A 20881-nucleotide genomic window follows, 5' to 3' on the forward strand; every position below is an offset into this window, starting at 1 on the left:
GACTTTTTGATTCTTGAGGGCGCTGTTTAGATTGCAGGTCGGACCAACTCTTCAGCTTCAGAAGCGTTGTTTTCCATCCATCTGATGTTAACCTCGGTTGAAGCAATGGCCGACTTGTACGCATACTTCAGAGCACCGAGATTACGGCCGTGGCCAAAATCTAGCAACTGGAAAAAACAACCTTAATTTAAAACCAGGTTAATTGGTTTTTTTTTTATGGAGGCATGGCACTGGTTATCATTGCACAGGCCTACCTTACATACGTAGTGTGGACATTCCTTTGTCTTCGTGTAGTTCAGAAAAACCGGAAAAAAGCACATTATTTACTCACACAGTGAACACTCTTTCAACCCATTTTGCGACGGATAACCCTAACCCCAAAACGCCTCTAAACCTGTTTTCAAGAGAGGGGGAAACCTTGTGTGGACCTGGCTTAGTCCACAGAAGGTTCACACAACCTGCACCGTGTGGACCTGCCTTGTTTTCAGGTTCACACAAAGATAGCAAGGTCACATCTTCAAGGGCATTCTCACAATCAATTCTCTTTACCTCTTGAAGTTCTTCCTTGGTGTTGAAAAATGATGTAATCTCCTCAAAGATATCGCACAATGATTGACGCTTCCCTTTGAGCCTGACATAGACAAAAGTATTGGAAATGGCTTGCACCGTTGAGTCATGCATACTGACTTTTGTGTAAGGCTTCATATTTACTGTGAAGATATTTGTTGGCTATTGTTCAATAGACCCCAATAAGCTTTGTGGTAGAGAAATTCTACAAAACAGGGAATGATAATAGGTTATGGACTCTAGTATCTTCAGTCACTCAACGAGTAAACCAGATTTGTAGAATCACACTAATATAATGTTTTGACATCGAGCACAAAGTGTGTAGATTACAATGCTAGGGCAGTTAGCATTTTGAATTGTAATTAACATTACTTACATGGTACTGATTGCATCCCAGTTGTCGCGCAAAAAGTCCCAAGCCACCGCGCATCCATCGGGATTTTCGGCCACGCCCATAAGGATAAGCTCGACATCCCTCCGACTGAAAGTGGTTGAATCCATCATCAACTGTAGATAACTGTTTTTGAAAAAAAGGATATTTGTTTGCAATTATCAAGGCCTTGATCTAGATTATCTGAAAAAGCTGTGGGGTGTACTCATCGGATCTTTTTTAAGGTTATAACTTTTTGTTGCCATTGATTGTAAATAAAGGCCTTGGTAGATGTATCTAGATTTTATGAAGGAAAATCAACCGTAGACGAAACTCGTGATGAGTAAGTCAGATAAATTCTACAATTTTATTTTTACAAGTAGGCCAACATCATTATTTGTTTTAATTCGATATCACTTTTTTTCAACAGACGTTTGTGAAATGAAACAAGTCTTTTTCTGAACGGGTGCATAAAAGTAGCAGCCCCGTCCAATTCATATAAATCTAGGTTTACATTATGCCCAATTTGCGACCACTTCACTTGGACTTTTTATAAGTCCGCTTTAAGCTCATGGTTGAGGCTGTCACATTTTAATAATCCGACAATAAAGATACCTCTGAAGAAGAGAAGCGTCTACAGAACACGTGAGGGCGCTAGCCCATCGCGCCCTCTCGTGGCGGTCGTCACCTGTTCGCAGCATATCAAAAGCAAAGTCCCACTCCGATTCGCCTCCAAAACGAATGCCATTGCAGTACACAGTCGTTCTGAAATTGTCTGGAATTCTGCAATGTATGTAAAAGGCAAATGTGACGTCACTCAACACTCACCCACTTACGTCACACCCCATCACCTACTCGCTGCTACATCAAACCCTTTGCATGCGATATTCTAATTAAACCTCACTGGGCTCTCGGACTATTTTGTGTAAACTGGACGAACAATGTTTCAAAATTTTGATTAAAAGTATTATTACTTTACGTGTTATATGTCGGATCATTCATGTATTCCTTGTACATGTCGGTTGCCTTGGTAATGCAGTGTCTGTTGCCATAGCGACATGCTATCGAAGTTATGTCAAACCGGCTACTCTTTCCGCGTCGAACACTGTCAAAGCAAACAAAAAATGTCAACACATCTGGCAGGCATGATGCAAGATATTCAGTTGGATATTTCAAAGAACGAAAGGGGAACCAACTTAAAGAGAAAATCTAACGGTGATTCGATGAACCACCCAACAAGAACGGTATAGGTTTGTGGTCAATAAAAAACGGTTACTTTAATTTTGTAGAAGGTGAAATAGCCGTGAGGAGTTACTTTTATCAAATATTTATTTTCTTTAAAAAATTGACGGTGATTACGTGACTTTAATTTACCTTGCTGCTGGTAAATCAGGAACAAAGCTCTCATCCCAACCAGACTCCATGTACAGTGGCTCTACTAGACTTTGCGCATAAGTCTGTAAGAGAAAGACACGTTGGATGGTTATAACGATGGTCATTACGATGGTATCAATGGGAAACGTCTTGGTATTAATGAGGGTAAAAATGTCATATCTGTGTTACGAGGGAATAGAGTTCTACTAGTTAATATACAAATCAGAAGATATTACCTGTACAGCAGAGCGCCTTTTGATGTTGGTCTTAGTGTCCAACATCTTGGCAAAATAGGATGAAGTTGAAACAGCAGCTCGTCTGGTTCTCCTGGAATTGTTTCTAAGACTTTCAGAGAAGCTGCGATAATATGACATCGGAACGACCTCTGTCTTTGCCAGGTTGAACGAGTCTTTGATCAGACCCACCTTGTTTTCCTCACTGAAGACCTGTACACACATCATTAGCAACATTTCATAATTTGCATGTTTATTTATAAGATTTGACAGCGATGCTTGATTTGTATGTAAAGATTTAGGAACCACCTGAATTGTTTTTTCCTCCATAATATGCGATAAAATGGCAGAGACGATGAGTCCAACATAACACCACCGGCACATTTGAGTTTCACATTCGAGGCGTGGCAGCTTACACATTACCCATAATATACATGCATGTGTCAGTCGTTTGAACGAAGTGAATGTCACGTACGTCGGGGTCCATTGCTGCTTGATCCAAGAGTCGTTGCCAGTTGTCGTCTTCGTAGTTGACGCGATAGAAACCAGTCATCTTGGCATTGGCCAGGTACCAGTCGTCAGCTTTAGCATCGTCTGGTAGATCGAAGTATGCTGGATTGGAATCGCAACATCGAATCAATTCAAAATTTCTGTTTACTTATTCAGATGTTTTCCACTAATGTCTTTGCTGTTACCTTATTTTTGTGTGAATACTCTTTTATGTACAGTCTACTCATCAGAAGCATCGGCGTCAGCCGCAGCAGCAATAGCAGCAGAACAGCACTAGTATAACAGCAGCTTATATAAGCAGCAGTACGGCAGCAGTGGCAGCAACTAGACAGCAGGATCAGAAGAGCAAGCAACAAAACCAGCACCAGCACCAAGCAGTAATAGCATCAAAAGCAGCTGCAACATCATTAAATTACAGTGGCAGCAGCAATATCGACAGCAACATTAGAAAGCAAAAGCAGCAGAGAAAACGCTGGAAGCAGTTATTGATAAATTAGCAGCAGCAGCAGCAGCAATCCATGAGTACTTACTGTAATCGTCTGATGGTTCCATCCAAACTTGTTGCGGTTTTTCATATTGATCACCAGGTCCAGACTCGTACACATATGTGAGAGGAACATACCATTTATACCTGGAATAAAAACACAGCTACCATTTGAATTTACCTACCAAAAAGTCTTCAAAATTAGAATGTTGTAAAATGTGTGATGTTACGTCATTTCTTGCAAGTTGAGCGATTTGCACAAAGCGATTTTCCCCCTTTGGGCCTAGGCCTACTCACTCTCGTTAATATAAAAATGTTTGCGAACCGAAACACCATAAAAAGTGAAACTGTGAAGTGATATTATGCCTCACGAAAATGAATTTCATTATATAAAGTTTAATATTTTACCCAAGGTCTCCAAATCCGTCATCTTCAATTGTTTTGTTAATCTGAAGGAAAATCCTCTGTGTGGCCACGATGCTGTTCCCTGTTCTTGTCAGTGTTATCAAGGGATAACCACGCTGTAAGGTCCAAGTATCCATGATCTTCTTCACGTCGTGTTTACCAACATCCCTGTCAGCCTGCACACCAAAGGGATGTATTTTTTTGTCACTGAACTCAGAGAATGTTAATCGCGCGGGTAAAGACAAAATTCTGCGAAATTCTGGGAATGGGAAACAATAACAATACAGGGTGAGTAGGGCCTAAGTGTTCTTTTGGCAAAACGAAAAGAAATCACATACAGATGTGTGTGAATTGTTTTCGTTTTGCTGAAAGAACGCACATCTCGTTTGTGATCCGTGGACAGATTTTTAAAATGGTGGTTGTGTTTAAAAAACTTGAAGAGTCCATAAGTGCTTTGAATGATTCTTTCACTAAAAGAAATCTTATGAATTGGGCTTTCATATTCTAAATTTGGAAAGTGCTACATTCATAACTTCACTAAAACAATAGTCCCGACATTTGGGTTTCAGGTTTTTTTTACTCAGCCTGTACAAAACTGGGAGACTATGGGCATCAACGAAAGTGGACACAAATAATGCATTTGTTGCAGCACTCACAAAAAATCAGAGGTTAGTTCACTTCAGTTGTTCAGTTTAGTTGTTCAGATGTTCACTTCCTATAAATTCTCGCGGTTTGACTTCTACTGATGAACCCTAGATTCGAATTGTAGATTGTAATATCAGTTCATCACACACCCTTTGAAATTTAGGAGTGACTTAAGCAGCCTCTTTGGTACACAATAAAGTTAAAAATATAGGCCGCATATACCTACGTAAGTTAGTTCGTGCCACAGGTGCTCCGCGTTGGCATTTTTGTAAGCGCGTTCCTTGAGGTAGTTTTTCACACCTTGATTAAAGACCTCAATTGTCAGGAAATGCTCCATCATATAGAGCAGCGATCCACCCTGAAAACGGAATCATACCATGCAATTATGATATTCTTGTTAGTGGTTTCGTATTGATATCTTAATAAGAAATAGTTTTTGGAGAGAGGGTATTCTGCGGATTTTACCTTTCTGTTAAAAACTTCTATCGTAATCAGTGGATTTGAAGGCAATTTACATAATTATATTTCGGTTAAATCAGGTCTGCTCAAGACGTTTAAAAAATTGTGATTTCTCACTGTTGTCAAAGTTTGTATAACAACAATGCAGTTAAAATTGATAATTGAATCTTTATGTGTGCTATACCTTATAGTACGTAACGAATGAAAATGCATTGCTTATGTCGTCATCATCTGCGTAGACTGGTGCTCTTATAGCAGGAAAGGTACCCAGACTATCAATAGCCAGAGCTCCTTCGGTGATGTCGTTGTAGAAGCTTTGGAACTGGAACGAAAAGTGGAAGATACATATAGAGCTATCCTGTATTAAAAGATCATACGATGTCTGTCTGATGTCGGTCTGTCGGTCTGTCTGTCTGTCTGATGCCTTCTGTGTGTCACAGAAGTGTGCGCGGTCACACAATCGGGAGTGTGAGGTCACACATGATGTCAAGTTTTCACTCAAAATTGTTGCTTTTCCCACTTCCGGTTTTCAATAGCAGGTGCTATTTGCAAAGGTAGGCTCTCTGTAGCTCTAGATTTAGTCGGGCTGACTTGAATTGAATGCAGTCCTTATCAGTGGTCATTTAACAAAATGTAAATATAATGCTGATGAGTACTTCAAGTTTATTAAAAAAAATATCCTAAAAGACACTTTAGTCTCCTATTTAAATTTCAGTTTTCATAAATTTTCATCTTTGTACAAATACACCGAGTTTAACTAGTCCATGTGTATTTTAGATTTACGGAAGTCAGAAGTCGATTTTTTTGGGCACGATATTCCTCTTTCACGACATATGTACCAAAAATACATGTACATTGTAATTGCAAATAATAATTTGTGGGCGTTAATTTTCCTATTCGATGGTTTCGGAAGCGCACCACCAGTGGTGAACTTTCAGGCTCTATTGCAGGCTAACTGAAATATCAAAATATAAGTACAAAATACGATGTCCCAAAATACCCGAAATATTCGTGAACAATGTAAACAAAATAGCGACTTTGTCGTCTATTCTACTAGGCGATGCTTGATACTCATTGCGACCCCCATGCAGCCACTCCTCCTGGGATAAACATTCACATAATAATTATTTGATGGCAGTTCTGAGAGAGTATGCCCTATATTTGTTTTATTAGGCTTTGCCAATCGTTATCAGTGTAATAAATGCAAATTTGTCAAAACCAGTTTGTGGTATTAAGATGACAGCAAGCAAGTTCATGAACTTATTCTGGCGCAGTTTCTAGACCGTATAGGAGTCTAGAAAGTGCCGCGAGGTAGGCACGTAGAATGCAAAACCCTTTAATGCCACCATAGGTCACTTGCCCATCGTTGATGAAGTGCTATCAACATGCTTAAAGAGAATATCTGTGGTCTCGGGAGAGTTGGAGCCTCTACTGATTAACTGGTTTCTATTTGTATTTGTTTAAATATCAAAATTACGCACTTAATCAAACGCGGATGCATGTAAAACAGCATTTTTTGTTTTTGTACTGCCCATATTTCAAAGATCGGGGTCAAAGGTTAATCCACATTATGCCTTACATTACTAGAAAAAAGTTGAAAACCCAGTTTGTTTCCATGATTTGACGCGGCAACGTATTTTGAATTGGAAGTACTCATTCCTAGCAGCGAAGTCATAAAGACCTAGAATTGTGAGCCAAAGTCGGACTGGCACAGCATGAGCATCGATGGTGCAGCCGGGCTTTTCTTCGGTGGGGGGGGGGGGGGGGGAACCAGCATGTTATCACATTTCATAAAGCCATACGGTTAAGGGAAGTCAAAAAAGGAGTCCTCTTCATCTGGAGTCCTCTTCGTTAAAGGGAATATACATCATTTGCTTTTGCTGTAATTTTCAGAAATGGATGGAATTGGGGGGTTGGAAATATATAGCCAATATAATTACACTGACTTTTTTGAGGTTTTGGGTTCGAAAATGCTATAAAAACCAAGAAAAACAATCATTTTCCTGTAGTCTGGTTCGCTGACTCCATATAAGAAGAAACAGAGCAGTTTACATACATTGGGGAATTGTAAGGTCAGAGAACCAGTCTAGCTGGCTTGTACCCGTTCATAGGTGTGTAATCGATTGCAAACAAGTGCGAGGTCAATTGGGGCCAGTATTTGACAAAAAGCCAGTTTTTCCAACGCTGGTCGGCCGACCAGCGTTGGAAATTGATACAAAAATACCACTTTTCTTGAAAATGACAGTATACCAGGTGCCATGATTTTACAGGATGCTTTATACTGTCATTCACTAACAGTCCAGCAAGGTATTTCAAAATGATTTGGTAGTTTTATTTTTTGATGTTTGCAAATGTTGTATTTTCCCTTTAACTTAATAAAATACTTTAAAAAGACACTGCCTTGGCAACCTGCAAATTACGGATTTGTTCTAGGGGGCACCTGGGGGAACTGGGGATTTGTGGGGGGGGGGGGGGGGGTTGTGGCCCCCCTGGCTACGCCACTGATGAGCATACCAAGTACGTTAGTGTGGGAAATCTGCTACGAATATGAATATGAATATATGAACATGAATAGGTATTACGGAAGCACCACGCGATGCTACCGAGGATCCCAAAACCTTCCATTAATTTTGTATGCACTTTCATATTGTACTTTGCAATATCTTCCAAATCTCTCCATTTCGTGATGATGTGTTGGAATGCATGGTCGCAAAAAAAAAAACCCTGATACTCGAGGTTAAGAAAAACCCGATTTAAATAGAGGGAAAATGCCAATACATTCGAATAGGGAATGAAAACGCACCTGTCAAAACTGGATGGGATTTAACAGGGGTCAAAAACTTGACCCACCTGATTTTGGTACGGGTTAGGAACAACACGTACACTCCATATGGATAAATTCACTTCACGTAGCAGGGGAGACATACATTTTCTCTAATAACGGAGAATATTCGTTTCGATATCCCAAATCGTAACATCAAAATCGACCATTCACATGTTTCCAATCATCACAAATAGAGTTTTTTGAACGTTGGGTTTAAATTAGTTATTGGAGTATGATTGTAAAGTATTACACCAAAAAATAATCATGCGCATACATAACACCACTTCCTTGCTTTCGGGTTAGTTATTAGATTTTAAAGTAAGGCTTTTATAATGGGTGACATATTTTTGTTGTCGGCATTAGTATTTAAAGGGAATGTACAACATTTGCGTTTGCTGCAATTTTCAGAAATAAATGGATTTGGAGGATTAGTATAATCTAGCAAATATTGTTAAAATGACTTGTTTCACGTTTTGGGCTTGTAGATGCTTGAAAAATCAAGAAAACCTATCATGTTCTTGTGGTCTGGTTCCCTGACCCCACTTAAGATGAAACGGAGCAATTTAAAGACTTTGGGAATTGTGGGGTCAGAGAATAAGTCTAGCAGGCTTGTACCCCTTCACAGGTGTGTAATCAATTGCAAAGAAAACGTGGAATAACTAATTATGAAACATTAGGAGCAATTTTTGAAAAAAGCCTGTTTTCTCCAAAGCTGGTCGGCCGGCCAGCGTTGGAAAAATACCAGTTTCTTGAATATGTCAGCACACCAGGAGCCACAATTTTATAGGATGCTTTAGACTGTCATTCCCTAACAATCCAGTAAGGCATTTCGTGATAATTTGACCATTTCTTTTTGTGATGTTTGCAAATGTTGTATCTTCCCTTTAAGTTCAGTTAATTTCGAAGTGGGGGATATTATATTTGAGCACGATACGATTTTCCTTTCTTGAGACTTCATCTCTATTATTGAATTATCAATTTCGTTTTTATTTATTTACGAAAGTTTTCATGAAACAAGTCATGTTACTCGTGTACCTTGTTGAATTCAGGGTGCACGTGATCGACACCTATGTGCTCCATGTAGGTTGCGAAGCCTTCGTTAAGCCACAGGTCGTCCCACCACTCCATTGTCACAAGGTTACCAAACCACTGGAAATACAAGATAGGAAAATCCACGAGACTCTGATAGTTAAACATAAAATGTGTCAACACAAACAAACATGGTGATTTGTTTTGACCTCAAGTATACTGTTTCCCGATGTAAGTCTAATATATTTTAATTGTAGACCACACATAAGCATATACTCCCAACTACTGTTATCTGCCGCTGCTTTTGTCGGACAACCTGTTGGACTTTTTAAGAGAAACGATCATTTGTGGACTGTGCAAGTAACTTAAAAAGACACTCAAAAGCTTTGTCAAGTCGATCTCAGCATTGCTTAATACTGATGCAAACAAAGGTCTTTAGTGCAAAGCCTAAAGTTATGTTTAATGAAACTTTCATAACGGTGACAGTCTATAATTTTGGTACCATGCTCCACCTGGTCACACAATGCATATCGGAATAAATGCCACCTATCAACCTGAGACCATTAGGTATATGGGTCATTTGAAGATAAATTACCATATGTGCCAATTCATGGGTGATGGTTTCAGAGCAGTACGCCTCTCCGTATAAAGCCTGCAATCCGTAGAGAAGGTATGAGTCTTCGTAGATGATCAGGCCCCAGTTCTCCATTGCAACTTCGCTCGGGACCGCTATGTGATCTGAGAAAGTGGAAATAGAACAAGCACCGTGTTGATCTCATCTTTTAAATCGTCGGAGTGCGATAACTGACCAGACGTCTATTTATCATAAAATTCTCAGACTTTTATTCTGTATTTAAAAATCCCACGTACCATGCAACTCGCCCTTTAAACGGCGTCTGTCGCAATATTAATTTAAAGCTTGACTTTGTATCTAATAGGCTGTGCAAAAGCGGAATACATGGTTTTTTTTCGCAAGTATTAGATAACATTTGACCTGGTTGATAACTTTGACCCGGTGAAGATCAATGAGGTACTGACTTAAATTAATTTCTTTAGCGAGTCCTGGTGTGATTTGTGGTCACCAGTTACAGGCCGTTGTCAATTGACGTCAGCTGAAACCTGTATTTCTCAACAAGAAGTCAGTTGGCTGATCATGTCTATTTCTGACACAAGTTCATTTCAGAGACGTCGGAGTACATATAAAGCTTACCTAGTTTAGCCAGTGGGTATTCGCTGCCTAGGTAATCGTCGAAATATGTCTGGACCCTATCTGAGACATTGAGGGCGTAGGGAGCTAGGTGAATGAGGTCCGGCTGACACCACACACGAATCTGAAGAGTAAATTGAATTGTCTCACCTGGTTCATGAAGTTAGGCCTGAAACTATAAAAGTCATCGGGTTTAAGATAACACAACAAATGTATCCGAAAAACAGATTATGAAATATTTGTTCGACAAAATAACTTTACTTAGCCTCATGCATGTAGATGCTTGTATGTAGTGGCGTGAACATATTTACACTGCGAAATAGTTTTGTTAAACTTCGATGAAACAAGGACTTGAAACAGGAAATTGGTAGTATACTTAAGGCAATTTCCAAATTGACCAAATGAACCAAGTAATTAGTTGTTATTGTGGTTATGTGATGATTTCAAGCGAAACAAAGCCAGAAAAATGTCCTTACCAAACACCCATTGGCATTGGTGACATTGATGGAAGAAAAGTCATGTACTACAAAAGCCAGAAGGTAGGTGGGCACCGACGGGACTCGTTCGAAGTAAGTCCTGGACCAGTGTCCATCCAGCCGGATGTGCTTCGTCTCAATGCCGTTAGAAAGCGCCTGCATATCGTTACGATGTTCCAGTTGAACGTCGTAGGAAGCTTTGAAGGTAGGCTCATCAAAACATGGAAGTACGCGTCGTGCGTACGGCCCTTCCATCTGAGTCGTTGCGATGTATCTAGATGTAGAAAAAAACCTCTCCGTTCACTTAGCATTGATGGGTGATAATGATTTACTCAGTGGTGGATTAACTCAATGGATGATCACTGCTTGCGGAGGCCTGTGCCTCCGGTCCCCCTCCCCCTGCCCAGAATTTGGCTAAACAAAAATGATCGAGCGGCTTTGGTTAGTCAGCCTTTTTGTTAATAAAACATTTAGATCGTCGGACTAGTCCGTCAGTAGGTTCATATGCTTATAATCTGTCGGAAGCTCAGCTATTTAGTATCTATTGAGGTAGAACCCCGGGATGGTATATCACCAGTCACAGGACAACCTATTTTTTCAACAACAAACAATTGAGGTAAATGAAAGATACCTTTTTGGGACTTGAGTTACAGAATTCGTATCAGGAGTTTGCGACACCATGACGATGTCTTTATCAACTGGTGTAGCCAAAGGTCTTTATCCTTACCTTGTATTGTTGAAGCGATCCAGATACATGTCAGGGTAGAATCCTGCTTCGTCATCCCCCAGAATTCCTGAGTACTGCATGTAGATGTCATATTCCTGGTGTGGCTTCATCATTTGTTTCAACTTCAGGATCATAAACGCGTATTCCTCCACCATCTTATAGCTCTCAAAGAGATCGGTCTTGTCTAGGGTGCTGACACTAAGGACGGTAGGCATGCCATGAATGGTGATATTTTTGGAGTGCAGAGTAATCTCATCCCTCGGTTCGATGCATTCGACTTTAATCCGCACCCAACCATCGAAGGTGAACCTCTCTCCCATTTTGGAGTCGGGAACATCATCATCATATAGGAACGGTCGCAGGTTGACTTCATACCGGCGAGGCAGAACCGTCTTCGGCAGCCGGCCTCGCATGAGATCCGAAGGTGGCGTGGTGGTCGGTTCGGCAGGTGGATCGGTAGCCATGGGCTTGTTAGTTGGAGCATCAGTCCAGGCTGCAGGTGCTTTGGTTGCAACACCGTCGTCCTTGAGGGAGAGAGGGATGTAGTACGTCATGAGCGATGTGGCTGCAATTAACACGCATACTGTAAGAACGGTGAAGACGAGAACGCCCTGACTGCAGTAGATACCGTTCCCTTTACGACCGGGCTCTTCTTCCAAGTTGAACTCGCCACGTCGACCCATCTTGGTATTTTTCAAAGTAGCTCTAACAGACGATCCCCGACATGACGATCCCCAACATGGATCAGTCGGAACGACCCCTTTATTAACCGAAGCCTGTATGGCTCTTCGCCTGTTGAGAACATTTGGTTTGGTATGTTTATTTTTCCACTCCGTAGCTCAGATTAGTTTTGACTTGACCTTCAACTTGAACATTTGGTTATGTTGGTTTGGATATGATGTTTACCGAAAACATTGAGCCGGTTCTGTTTCTTCCAGTTTGCAGGATTTAGATTGTTTACGTCGAGTACTGCAGGATATTTTCATCCTGTTTTAATCTTGTTTTCGTTTCAAGGTTCTAATCGTTTCAAAATTAGTGTCCGAATAAAATACGAACACTACAGATTCTGCCTGTCTGTGTGTGTATGTAAAAAAAGTCGGAAAACCACGTACGCTTCTAAAAAAGACATATGGGGAACAACTCCTTTCGAGTGGTTTTTCACTCTTTTAAGGTGACGTTTGCATCTTTTTTTTCCAGTAATTTCTCACTAGGGCCCCTAGCAAAAATCGCTTTTTTAATTTAAGAGTGAATTAACTTACACTCTTTTTAAAGAACCGTATGTTAATTTCGGGACAACCTATTTTCGCTTTTTTTTTTACTCTTGCGCGTAAGTACAGCATGATGAATGCTTGATCCCAACTATTTTTGGTATGAATAATTCATATGTTCAGGACCTCCCTCAAGTTCCCCTAGGAACACTTTAGCTTCGTGGCAAGCATTGTAATATCCAGGTGTGATTTACGTATCACACCAGGGGCGGGGGCGGGGGGGGGGGGGTTGTTGTTCAAGCCAACAACACCCCAACCGCGTAAAATGTGATGGGTACGTGCTTTATTGGGAACGTCTCTCAGGCAACCCGTGTGACCCGACGCGCGACCCCTACCGCTACACTGCTGGAAATTGAGTGAGACATCGTGGCTTCGGCTCGCGTAATTTTTATTCCTAGGAGGGTTAGTGGCAATGTCATGAATATTTCATATTTATCCATGAGAACGGACAATGACATCAACAGCATTGTTGTTAGTTACTCAACTAGTTACAATACATTAAAGCATTTTAAAGAACGGTTGTCGTCGAGCTACCACACAGTAGCCTAGTGGATAGCGAGATGAGCTATGGATACAAGGATCCCTGGTTCGAATCCACGTCGTCGCTGCTCATTTTCATCAGCTATTTTTCTTCTCCAAATTTATCACTGAGATAATTTTAAATTAAGGGGAAAAAGGAACGAGAACCTAAGTCTTGCAATGATTCAAAGGAAAAACTGAATTATTCATGACATTGGTCCTAACCCTCCTAGGAAAAAAAATTACGCATCCCTCATCCCGCCCTCTCCGCTATGTCGAAAAAAAAGTAAATGTCGCAGATGACAACCTGGGGCTCGAACCACCAACCCCGCGATTGAAGATCTGAGAATGGCACTCTACCGACTGAGCTACCGGCTCGCTCTTGAAATGTTTTCAATTTATATTAGGTATGAACCGCAGGTTGCAAAGGTTGGTGACGTCAAAAGTCACGTGTCGTCATCATCTCTCACCCCGCCCCTTCCGTCTTAGAAAAAAATAAATGTCGCAGATGACAACCTGAAGCTCGAACCACCAACCCCGCGATTGAATATCTGAGAAAGGCACTCTACCGACTGAGCTACCTGCTCGAACTTCAAATGTTTTGAATTTATAATATATATGAACCTCTGGTTGCAAAGGGTGGTGACGTCAAAAGTCACGTGTCGTCATCAATCCCTCACCCCGCCCCCTCCGCTATGTCGAAAAAAATAATAAATGTCGCAGAGGACAACTTAGGGTTCGAACCACCAACCCCGCGATTGAAGATCTGAGAATGGCACTCTACCGACTGAGCTACCGGCTCGCTCTTGAAAAGTTTTCAATTTATAATATATATGAACCTCAGGTTGCAAAGGGTGGTGACGTCAAAAGTCACGTGTCGTCATCAATCCCTCACTATGCCCCCTCCGCTATGTCGAAAAAAAATAATAACTGTCGCAGAGGACAACTTAGGGCTCGAACCACGAAACCCGCGATTAAAGATCTGAAAATGGCACTCTACCGACTGAGCTACCGGCTCGCACTTGAAATGTTTTGAATTTATAATATATATGAACCTCAGGTTGCAAAGGGTTGTGACGTCAAAAGTCACGTGTCGTCATCAATCCCTCACCCCGAACCCTCTGTCGAAAAAAAAAATGTCGCAGATGACAACCTGGGGCTCGAACCACCAACCCCGCGATTGAAGATCTGAGAATAGCACTCTACAGACTGAGCTAACGGATCGAACTTGAAAAGTTTTCAATTTGTAATATATATGAACCTGAGGTTGCAAAGGGTGGTGACGTCAAAAGTCACGTGTCGTCATCAATCCCTCAACCCGCCTCCTCCGCTATGTCGAAAAAAATAATAAATGTCGCAGAGGACAACTTAGGGCTCGAACCACCAACCCCGCGATTGCAGATCTGCGAATGGCACTCTACCGACTGAGCTACCGGCTCGCACTTGAAATGTTTTCAATTTATAATATATATGACCCTGAGGTTGCAAATGGTGGTGACGCCAAAAGTCACGTGTCGTCATCAATCCCTCAACCCGCCTCCTCCGCTATGTCGAAAAAAATAATAAATGTCGCAGAGGACAACTTAGGGCTCGAACCACCAACCCCGCGATTGCAGATCTGCGAATGGCACTCTACCGACTGAGCTACCGGCTCGCACTTGAAATGTTTTGAATTTATAATATATATGACCCTGAGGTTGCAAATGGTGGTGACGCCAAAAGTCACGTGTCGTCATCAATCCCTCACCCCGCCTCCTCCGCTATGTCGAAAAAAATAATAAATGTCGCAGATGACAACCTGGGGCTCGAACCACCAACCCCGCGATTGCAGATCTGCGAATGGCACTCTACCGACTGAGCTACCAGCTCGCACTTGAAATGTTTTCAATTTATAATATATATGAACCTCAGGTTGCAAAGGGTTGTGACGTCAAAAGTCACGTGTCGTCATCAATCCCTCACCCCGCCTCCTCCGCTATGTCGAAAAAAAAAAAATGTCGCAGAGGACAACTAAGGGCTCGAACCACCAACCCCGCCATTGAAGATCTGCGAATGGCACTCTACCGACTGAGCTACAAGCTCGCACTTGAAATGTTTTCAATTTATAATATATATGAACCTCAGGTTGCAAAGGGTGGTGACGTCCAAAGTCACGTGTCGTCACCAATACCTCACCCCGACCCCTCCGCTCTGTCGAAAAACAAATAAATGTCGCAGATGACAACCTGGGGCTCGAACCACCAACCCCGCGATTGAAGATCTGAGAATGGCACTCTACCGACTGAGCTACCGGCTCGCACTTGAAATGTTTTCAATTTATAATATATATGAACCTCAGGTTGCAAAGGGTGGTGACGTCAAAAGTCACGTGTCGTCACCAATCCCTCACCCCGACCCCTCCGCTCTGTCGAAAAACAAATAAATGTCGCAGATGACAACCTGGGGCTCGAACTACCAACCCTGCAATTGAAGATATGAGAACTTGAAAAGTTTTCAATTTGTAATATATATTAACCTCACGTTGCAAAGGGTGGTGACGTCAAAAGTCACGTGTCGTCATCAATCCCTCACCCCGCCCCCTGCGCTCTGTCGAAAAAAAATAATAACTGTCGCAGAGGACAACTTAGGGCTCGAACCACGAAACCCGCGATTGAAGATCTGAAAATGGCACTCTACCGACTGAGCTACCGGCTCGCACTTGAAATGTTTTCAATTTATAATATATATGAACCTCAGGTTGCAAAGGGTGGTGACGTCAAAAGTCACGTGTCGTCATCAATCCCTCACTCCGCCCCCTCCGCTCTGTCGAAAAAAAAACAAATGCCGCAGATGACAACCTGGGGCTCGAACCACCAACCCCGCAATTGAAGATCTGAGAATGGCACTCTACCGACTGAGCTACCGGCAAGCACTTGAAATGTTTTGAATTTATAATATATATGAACCTCAGGTTGCAAAGGGTTGTGACGTCAAAAGTCACGTGTCGTCATCAATCCCTCACCCCGAACCCTCTGTCGAAAAAAAAAATGTCGCAGATGACAACCTGGGGCTCGAACCACCAACCCCGCGATTGAAGATCTGAGAATAGCACTCTACAGACTGAGCTAACGGATCGAACTTGAAAAGTTTTCAATTTGTAATATATATGAACCTGAGGTTGCAAAGGGTGGTGACGTCAAAAGTCACGTGTCGTCATCAATCCCTCAACCCGCCTCCTCCGCTATGTCGAAAAAAATAATAAATGTCGCAGAGGACAACTAAGGGCTCGAACCACCAACCCCGCGATTGCAGATCTGCGAATGGCACTCTACCGACTGAGCTACCGGCTCGCACTTGAAATGTTTTGAATTTATAATATATATGACCCTGAGGTTGCAAATGGTGGTGACGCCAAAAGTCACGTGTCGTCATCAATCCCTCACCCCGCCTCCTCCGCTATGTCGAAAAAAATAATAAATGTCGCAGAGGACAACTTAGGGCTCGAACCACCAACCCCGCGATTGCAGATCTGCGAATGGCACTCTACCGACTGAGCTACCAGCTCGCACTTGAAATGTTTTCAATTTATAATATATATGAACCTCAGGTTGCAAAGGGTGGTGACGTCCAAAGTCACGTGTCGTCACCAATCCCTCACCCCGACCCCTCCGCTCTGTCGAAAAACAAATAAATGTCGCAGATGACAACCTGGGGCTCGAACCACCAACCCCGCGATTGAAGATCTGAGAATGGCACTCTACCGACTGAGCTACCGGCTCGCACTTGAAATGTTTTCAATTTATAATATATATGAACCTTAGGTTGCAAAGGGTGGTGACGTCAAAAGTCACGTGTCGTCACCAATCCCTCACCCCGACCCCTCCGCTCTGTCGAAAAACAAATAAATGTCGCAGATGACAACCTGGGGCTCGAACTACCAACCCTGCAATTGAAGATATGAGAACTTGAAAAGTTTTCAATTTGTAATATATATGAACCTCAGGTTGCAAAGGGTGGTGACGTCAAAAGTCACGTGTCGTCATCAATCCCTCACCCCGCCCCCTCCGCTCTGTCGAAAAAAAATAATAACTGTCGCAGAGGACAACCTGGGGCTCGAACCACCAACCCCGCAATTGAAGATCTGAGAATGGCACTCTACCGACTGAGCTACCAGCTCGCACTTGAAATGTTTTCAATTTATAATATATATGAACCTCAGGTTGCAAAGGGTGGTGACGTCAAAAGTCACGTGTCGTCACCAATCCCTCACCCCGACCCCTCCGCTCTGTCGAAAAACAAATAAATGTCGCAGATGACAACCTGGGGCTCGAACCACCAACCCCGCGATTGAAGATCTGAGAATGGCACTCTACCGACTGAGCTACCGGCTCGCACTTGAAATGTTTTCAATTTATAATATATATGAACCTCAGGTTGCAAAGGGTGGTGACGTCAAAAGTCACGTGTCGTCACCAATCCCTCACCCCGACCCCTCTGTCGAAAAAAATAATAAATGTCGCAGAGGACAACTTAGAGCTCGAATCACCAACCCAGCGATTGAAGATCTGAGAAGGGCACTCTACCGACTGAGCTACCGGCTCGCAATTGAAATGTTTTTAATTTATAATATATATGAACCTCAGATTGCAAAGGGTGGTGACGTCAAAAGTCAGGTGTCGTCATCAATTTCTCAACCCGCAGGTCCGCTCTGCCGAAAAAAAATAAATGTCGCAGATGACAACCTGGGGCTCGAACCACCAACCCCGCATTTGAAGATATGAGAATGGCACTCTACCGACTGAGCTACCGGCTAGCACTTGAAATGTTTTGAATTTATAATATATATGAACCTCAGGTTGCAAAGGGTTGTGACGTCAAAAGTCACGTGTCGTCATCAATCCCTCACCCCGACCCCTCCGCTGTGTCGAAAAAAAAATGTCGCAGATGACAACCTGGGGCTCGAACCACCAACCCCGCGATTGAAGATCTGAGAATGGCACTCTACCGACTGAGCTACCGGCTCGCACTTGAAATGTTTTCAATTTATAATATATATGAACCTTAGGTTGCAAAGGGTGGTGACGTCATCAATCCTTCACCCCGACCCCTCCGCTGTGTCGAAAAAAAAAGTCGCAGATGACAACCAGGAGTTCGAACCACCAACCCCGCGATTGAATATCTGAGAATGGCACCCTACGGACTGAGCTACCGGCTCTTTCTTGAAAAGTTTTCAATTTATAATATATATTAACCTGAGGTTGCAAAGGGTGGTGACGTCAAAAGTCACGTGTCGTCACCAATCCCTCACCCAGACCCCTCCGCTCTGTCGAAAAACAAATAAATGTCGCAGATGACAACCTGGGGCTCGAGCCGCGATTGAAGATCTGAGAATGGCACTCTACCGACTGAGCTACCGGCTCGCACTTGAAATGTTTTCAATTTATAATATATATGAACCTCAAGTTGCAAAGGGTGGTGACGTCAAAAGTCACGTGTCGTCACCAATCCCTCACCCCGACCCCTCCGCTCTGTCGAAAAACAAATAAATGTCGCAGATGACAACCTGGGGCTCGAACTACCAACCCTGCAATTGAAGATATGAGAACTTGAAAAGTTTTCAATTTGTAATATATATGAACCTCAGGTTGCAAAGGGTGGTGACGTCAAAAGTCACGTGTCGTCATCAATCCCTCACCCCGCCCCCTGCGCTCTGTCGAAAAAAAATAATAACTGTCGCAGAGGACAACTTAGGGCTCGAACCACGAAACCCGCGATTGAAGATCTGAAAATGGCACTCTACCGACTGAGCTACCGGCTCGCACTTGAAATGTTTTCAATTTATAATATATATGAACCTCAGGTTGCAAAGGGTGGTGACGTCAAAAGTCACGTGTCGTCACCAATCCCTCACCCCGACCCCTCCGCTCTGTCGAAAAACAAATCAATGTCGCAGATGACAACCTGGGGCTCGAACCACCAACCCCGCGATTGAAGATCTGAGAATGGCACTCTACCGACTGAGCTACCGGCTCGCACTTGAAATGTTTTCAATTTATAATATATATGAACCTCAGGTTGCAAAGGGTGGTGACGTCAAAAGTCACGTGTCGTCACCAATCCCTCACCCCGACCCCTCTGTCGAAAAAAATAATAAATGTCGCAGAGGACAACTTAGAGCTCGAATCACCAACCCAGCGATTGAAGATCTGAGAAGGGCACTCTACCGACTGAGCTACCGGCTCGCAATTGAAATGTTTTTAATTTATAATATATATGAACCTCAGATTGCAAAGGGTGGTGACGTCAAAAGTCAGGTGTCGTCATCAATTTCTCAACCCGCAGGTCCGCTCTGCCGAAAAAAAATAAATGTCGCAGATGACAACCTGGGGCTCGAACCACCAACCCCGCAATTGAAAATATGAGAATGGCACTCTACCGACTGAGCTACCGGCTAGCACTTGAAATGTTTTGAATTTATAATATATATGAACCTCAGGTTGCAAAGGGTTGTGACGTCAAAAGTCACGTGTCGTCATCAATCCCTCACCCCGACCCCTCCGCTGTGTCGAAAAAAAATGTCGCAGATGACAACCTGGGGCTCGAACCACCAACCCCGCGATTGAAGATCTGAGAATGGCACTCTACCGACTGAGCTACCGGCTCGCACTTGAAATGTTTTCAATTTATAATATATATGAACCTTAGGTTGCAAAGGGTGGTGACGTCATCAATCCTTCACCCCGATCCCTCCGCTGTGTCGAAAAAAAAAGTCGCAGATGACAACCAGGAGTTCGAACCACCAACCCCGCGATTGAATATCTGAGAATGGCACCCTACGGACTGAGCTACCGGCTCTTTCTTGAAAAGTTTTCAATTTATAATATATATTAACCTGAGGTTGCAAAGGGTGGTGACGTCAAAAGTCACGTGTCGTCACCAATCCCTCACCCAGACCCCTCCGCTCTGTCGAAAAACAAATAAATGTCGCAGATGACAACCTGGGGCTCGAGCCGCGATTGAAGATCTGAGAATGGCACTCTACCGACTGAGCTACCGGCTCGCACTTGAAATGTTTTCAATTTATAATATATATGAACCTCAAGTTGCAAAGGGTGGTGACGTCAAAAGTCACGTGTCGTCACCAATCCCTCACCCCGACCCCTCCGCTCTGTCGAAAAACAAATAAATGTCGCAGATGACAACCTGGGGCTCGAACTACCAACCCTGCAATTGAAGATATGAGAACTTGAAAAGTTTTCAATTTGTAATATATATGAACCTCAGGTTGCAAAGGGTGGTGACGTCAAAAGTCACGTGTCGTCATCAATCCCTCACCCCGCCCCCTCCGCTCTGTCGAAAAAAAATAATAACTGTCGCAGAGGACAACTTAGGGCTCGAACCACGAAACCCGCGATTGAAGATCTGAAAATGGCACTCTACCGACTGAGCTACCGGCTCGCACTTGAAATGTTTTCAATTTATAATATATATGAACCTCAGGATGCAAAGGGTGGTGACGTCAAAAGTCACGTGTCGTCACCAATCCCTCACCCCGACTCCTCCGCTCTGTCGAAAAACAAATAAATGTCGCAGATGACAACCTGGGGCTCGAACCACCAACCCCGCGATTGAAGATCTGAGAATGGCACTCTACCGACTGAGCTACCGGCTCGCACTTGAAATGTTTTCAATTTATAATATATATGAACCTCAGGTTGCAAAGGGTGGTGACGTCAAAAGTCACGTGTCGTCACCAATCCCTCACCCCGACCCCTCTGTCGAAAAAAATAATAAATGTCGCAGAG

General features: G+C 42.9%; 1 protein-coding gene across 1 annotated transcript; it reads right to left on the minus strand.

Moving 5' to 3' along the window:
• Positions 1-939: 939 nt before the first annotated feature.
• Positions 940-12008, minus strand: LOC119729836 (aminopeptidase N-like). Its single transcript, XM_038202629.1, has 15 exons — positions 11311-12008; positions 10584-10857; positions 10111-10231; positions 9496-9638; positions 8907-9020; positions 5232-5369; positions 4815-4946; positions 3947-4119; positions 3585-3685; positions 3020-3156; positions 2548-2757; positions 2312-2394; positions 1917-2042; positions 1553-1720; positions 940-1084 (listed from the first exon to the last, which is right to left on the minus strand). Exons 1-15 carry the CDS (start codon positions 11991-11993, stop codon positions 940-942), a joined length of 2748 nt encoding a protein of 915 aa, XP_038058557.1. The 5' UTR covers positions 11994-12008.
• Between the last annotated feature and the right edge of the window lie 8873 nt (positions 12009-20881).

Source organism: Patiria miniata, unplaced genomic scaffold, assembly GCF_015706575.1.
Source record: "Patiria miniata isolate m_02_andy unplaced genomic scaffold, ASM1570657v1 HiC_scaffold_21, whole genome shotgun sequence".
In the NCBI taxonomy this organism is placed as follows: Eukaryota; Metazoa; Echinodermata; class Asteroidea; order Valvatida; family Asterinidae; genus Patiria; species Patiria miniata.

What these genes read in the sequence shown, in the direction of transcription:
- LOC119729836 (XM_038202629.1), bottom strand. Translation starts at nt 11,993, where the DNA reads ATGGGTCGACGTGGCGAGTTCAACTTGGAAGAAGAGCCCGGTCGTAAA. An exon ending in CCCATGAATTGGCACATATG is followed by an intron (nt 9,021 to 9,495) that starts GTAATTTATCTT and finishes TTGTATTTCCAG; the next exon opens with TGGTTTGGTAACCTTGTGAC. An exon ending in GGAACCATCAGACGATTACA is followed by an intron (nt 3,157 to 3,584) that starts GTAAGTACTCAT and finishes ATTCCAATCCAG; the next exon opens with CATACTTCGATCTACCAGAC.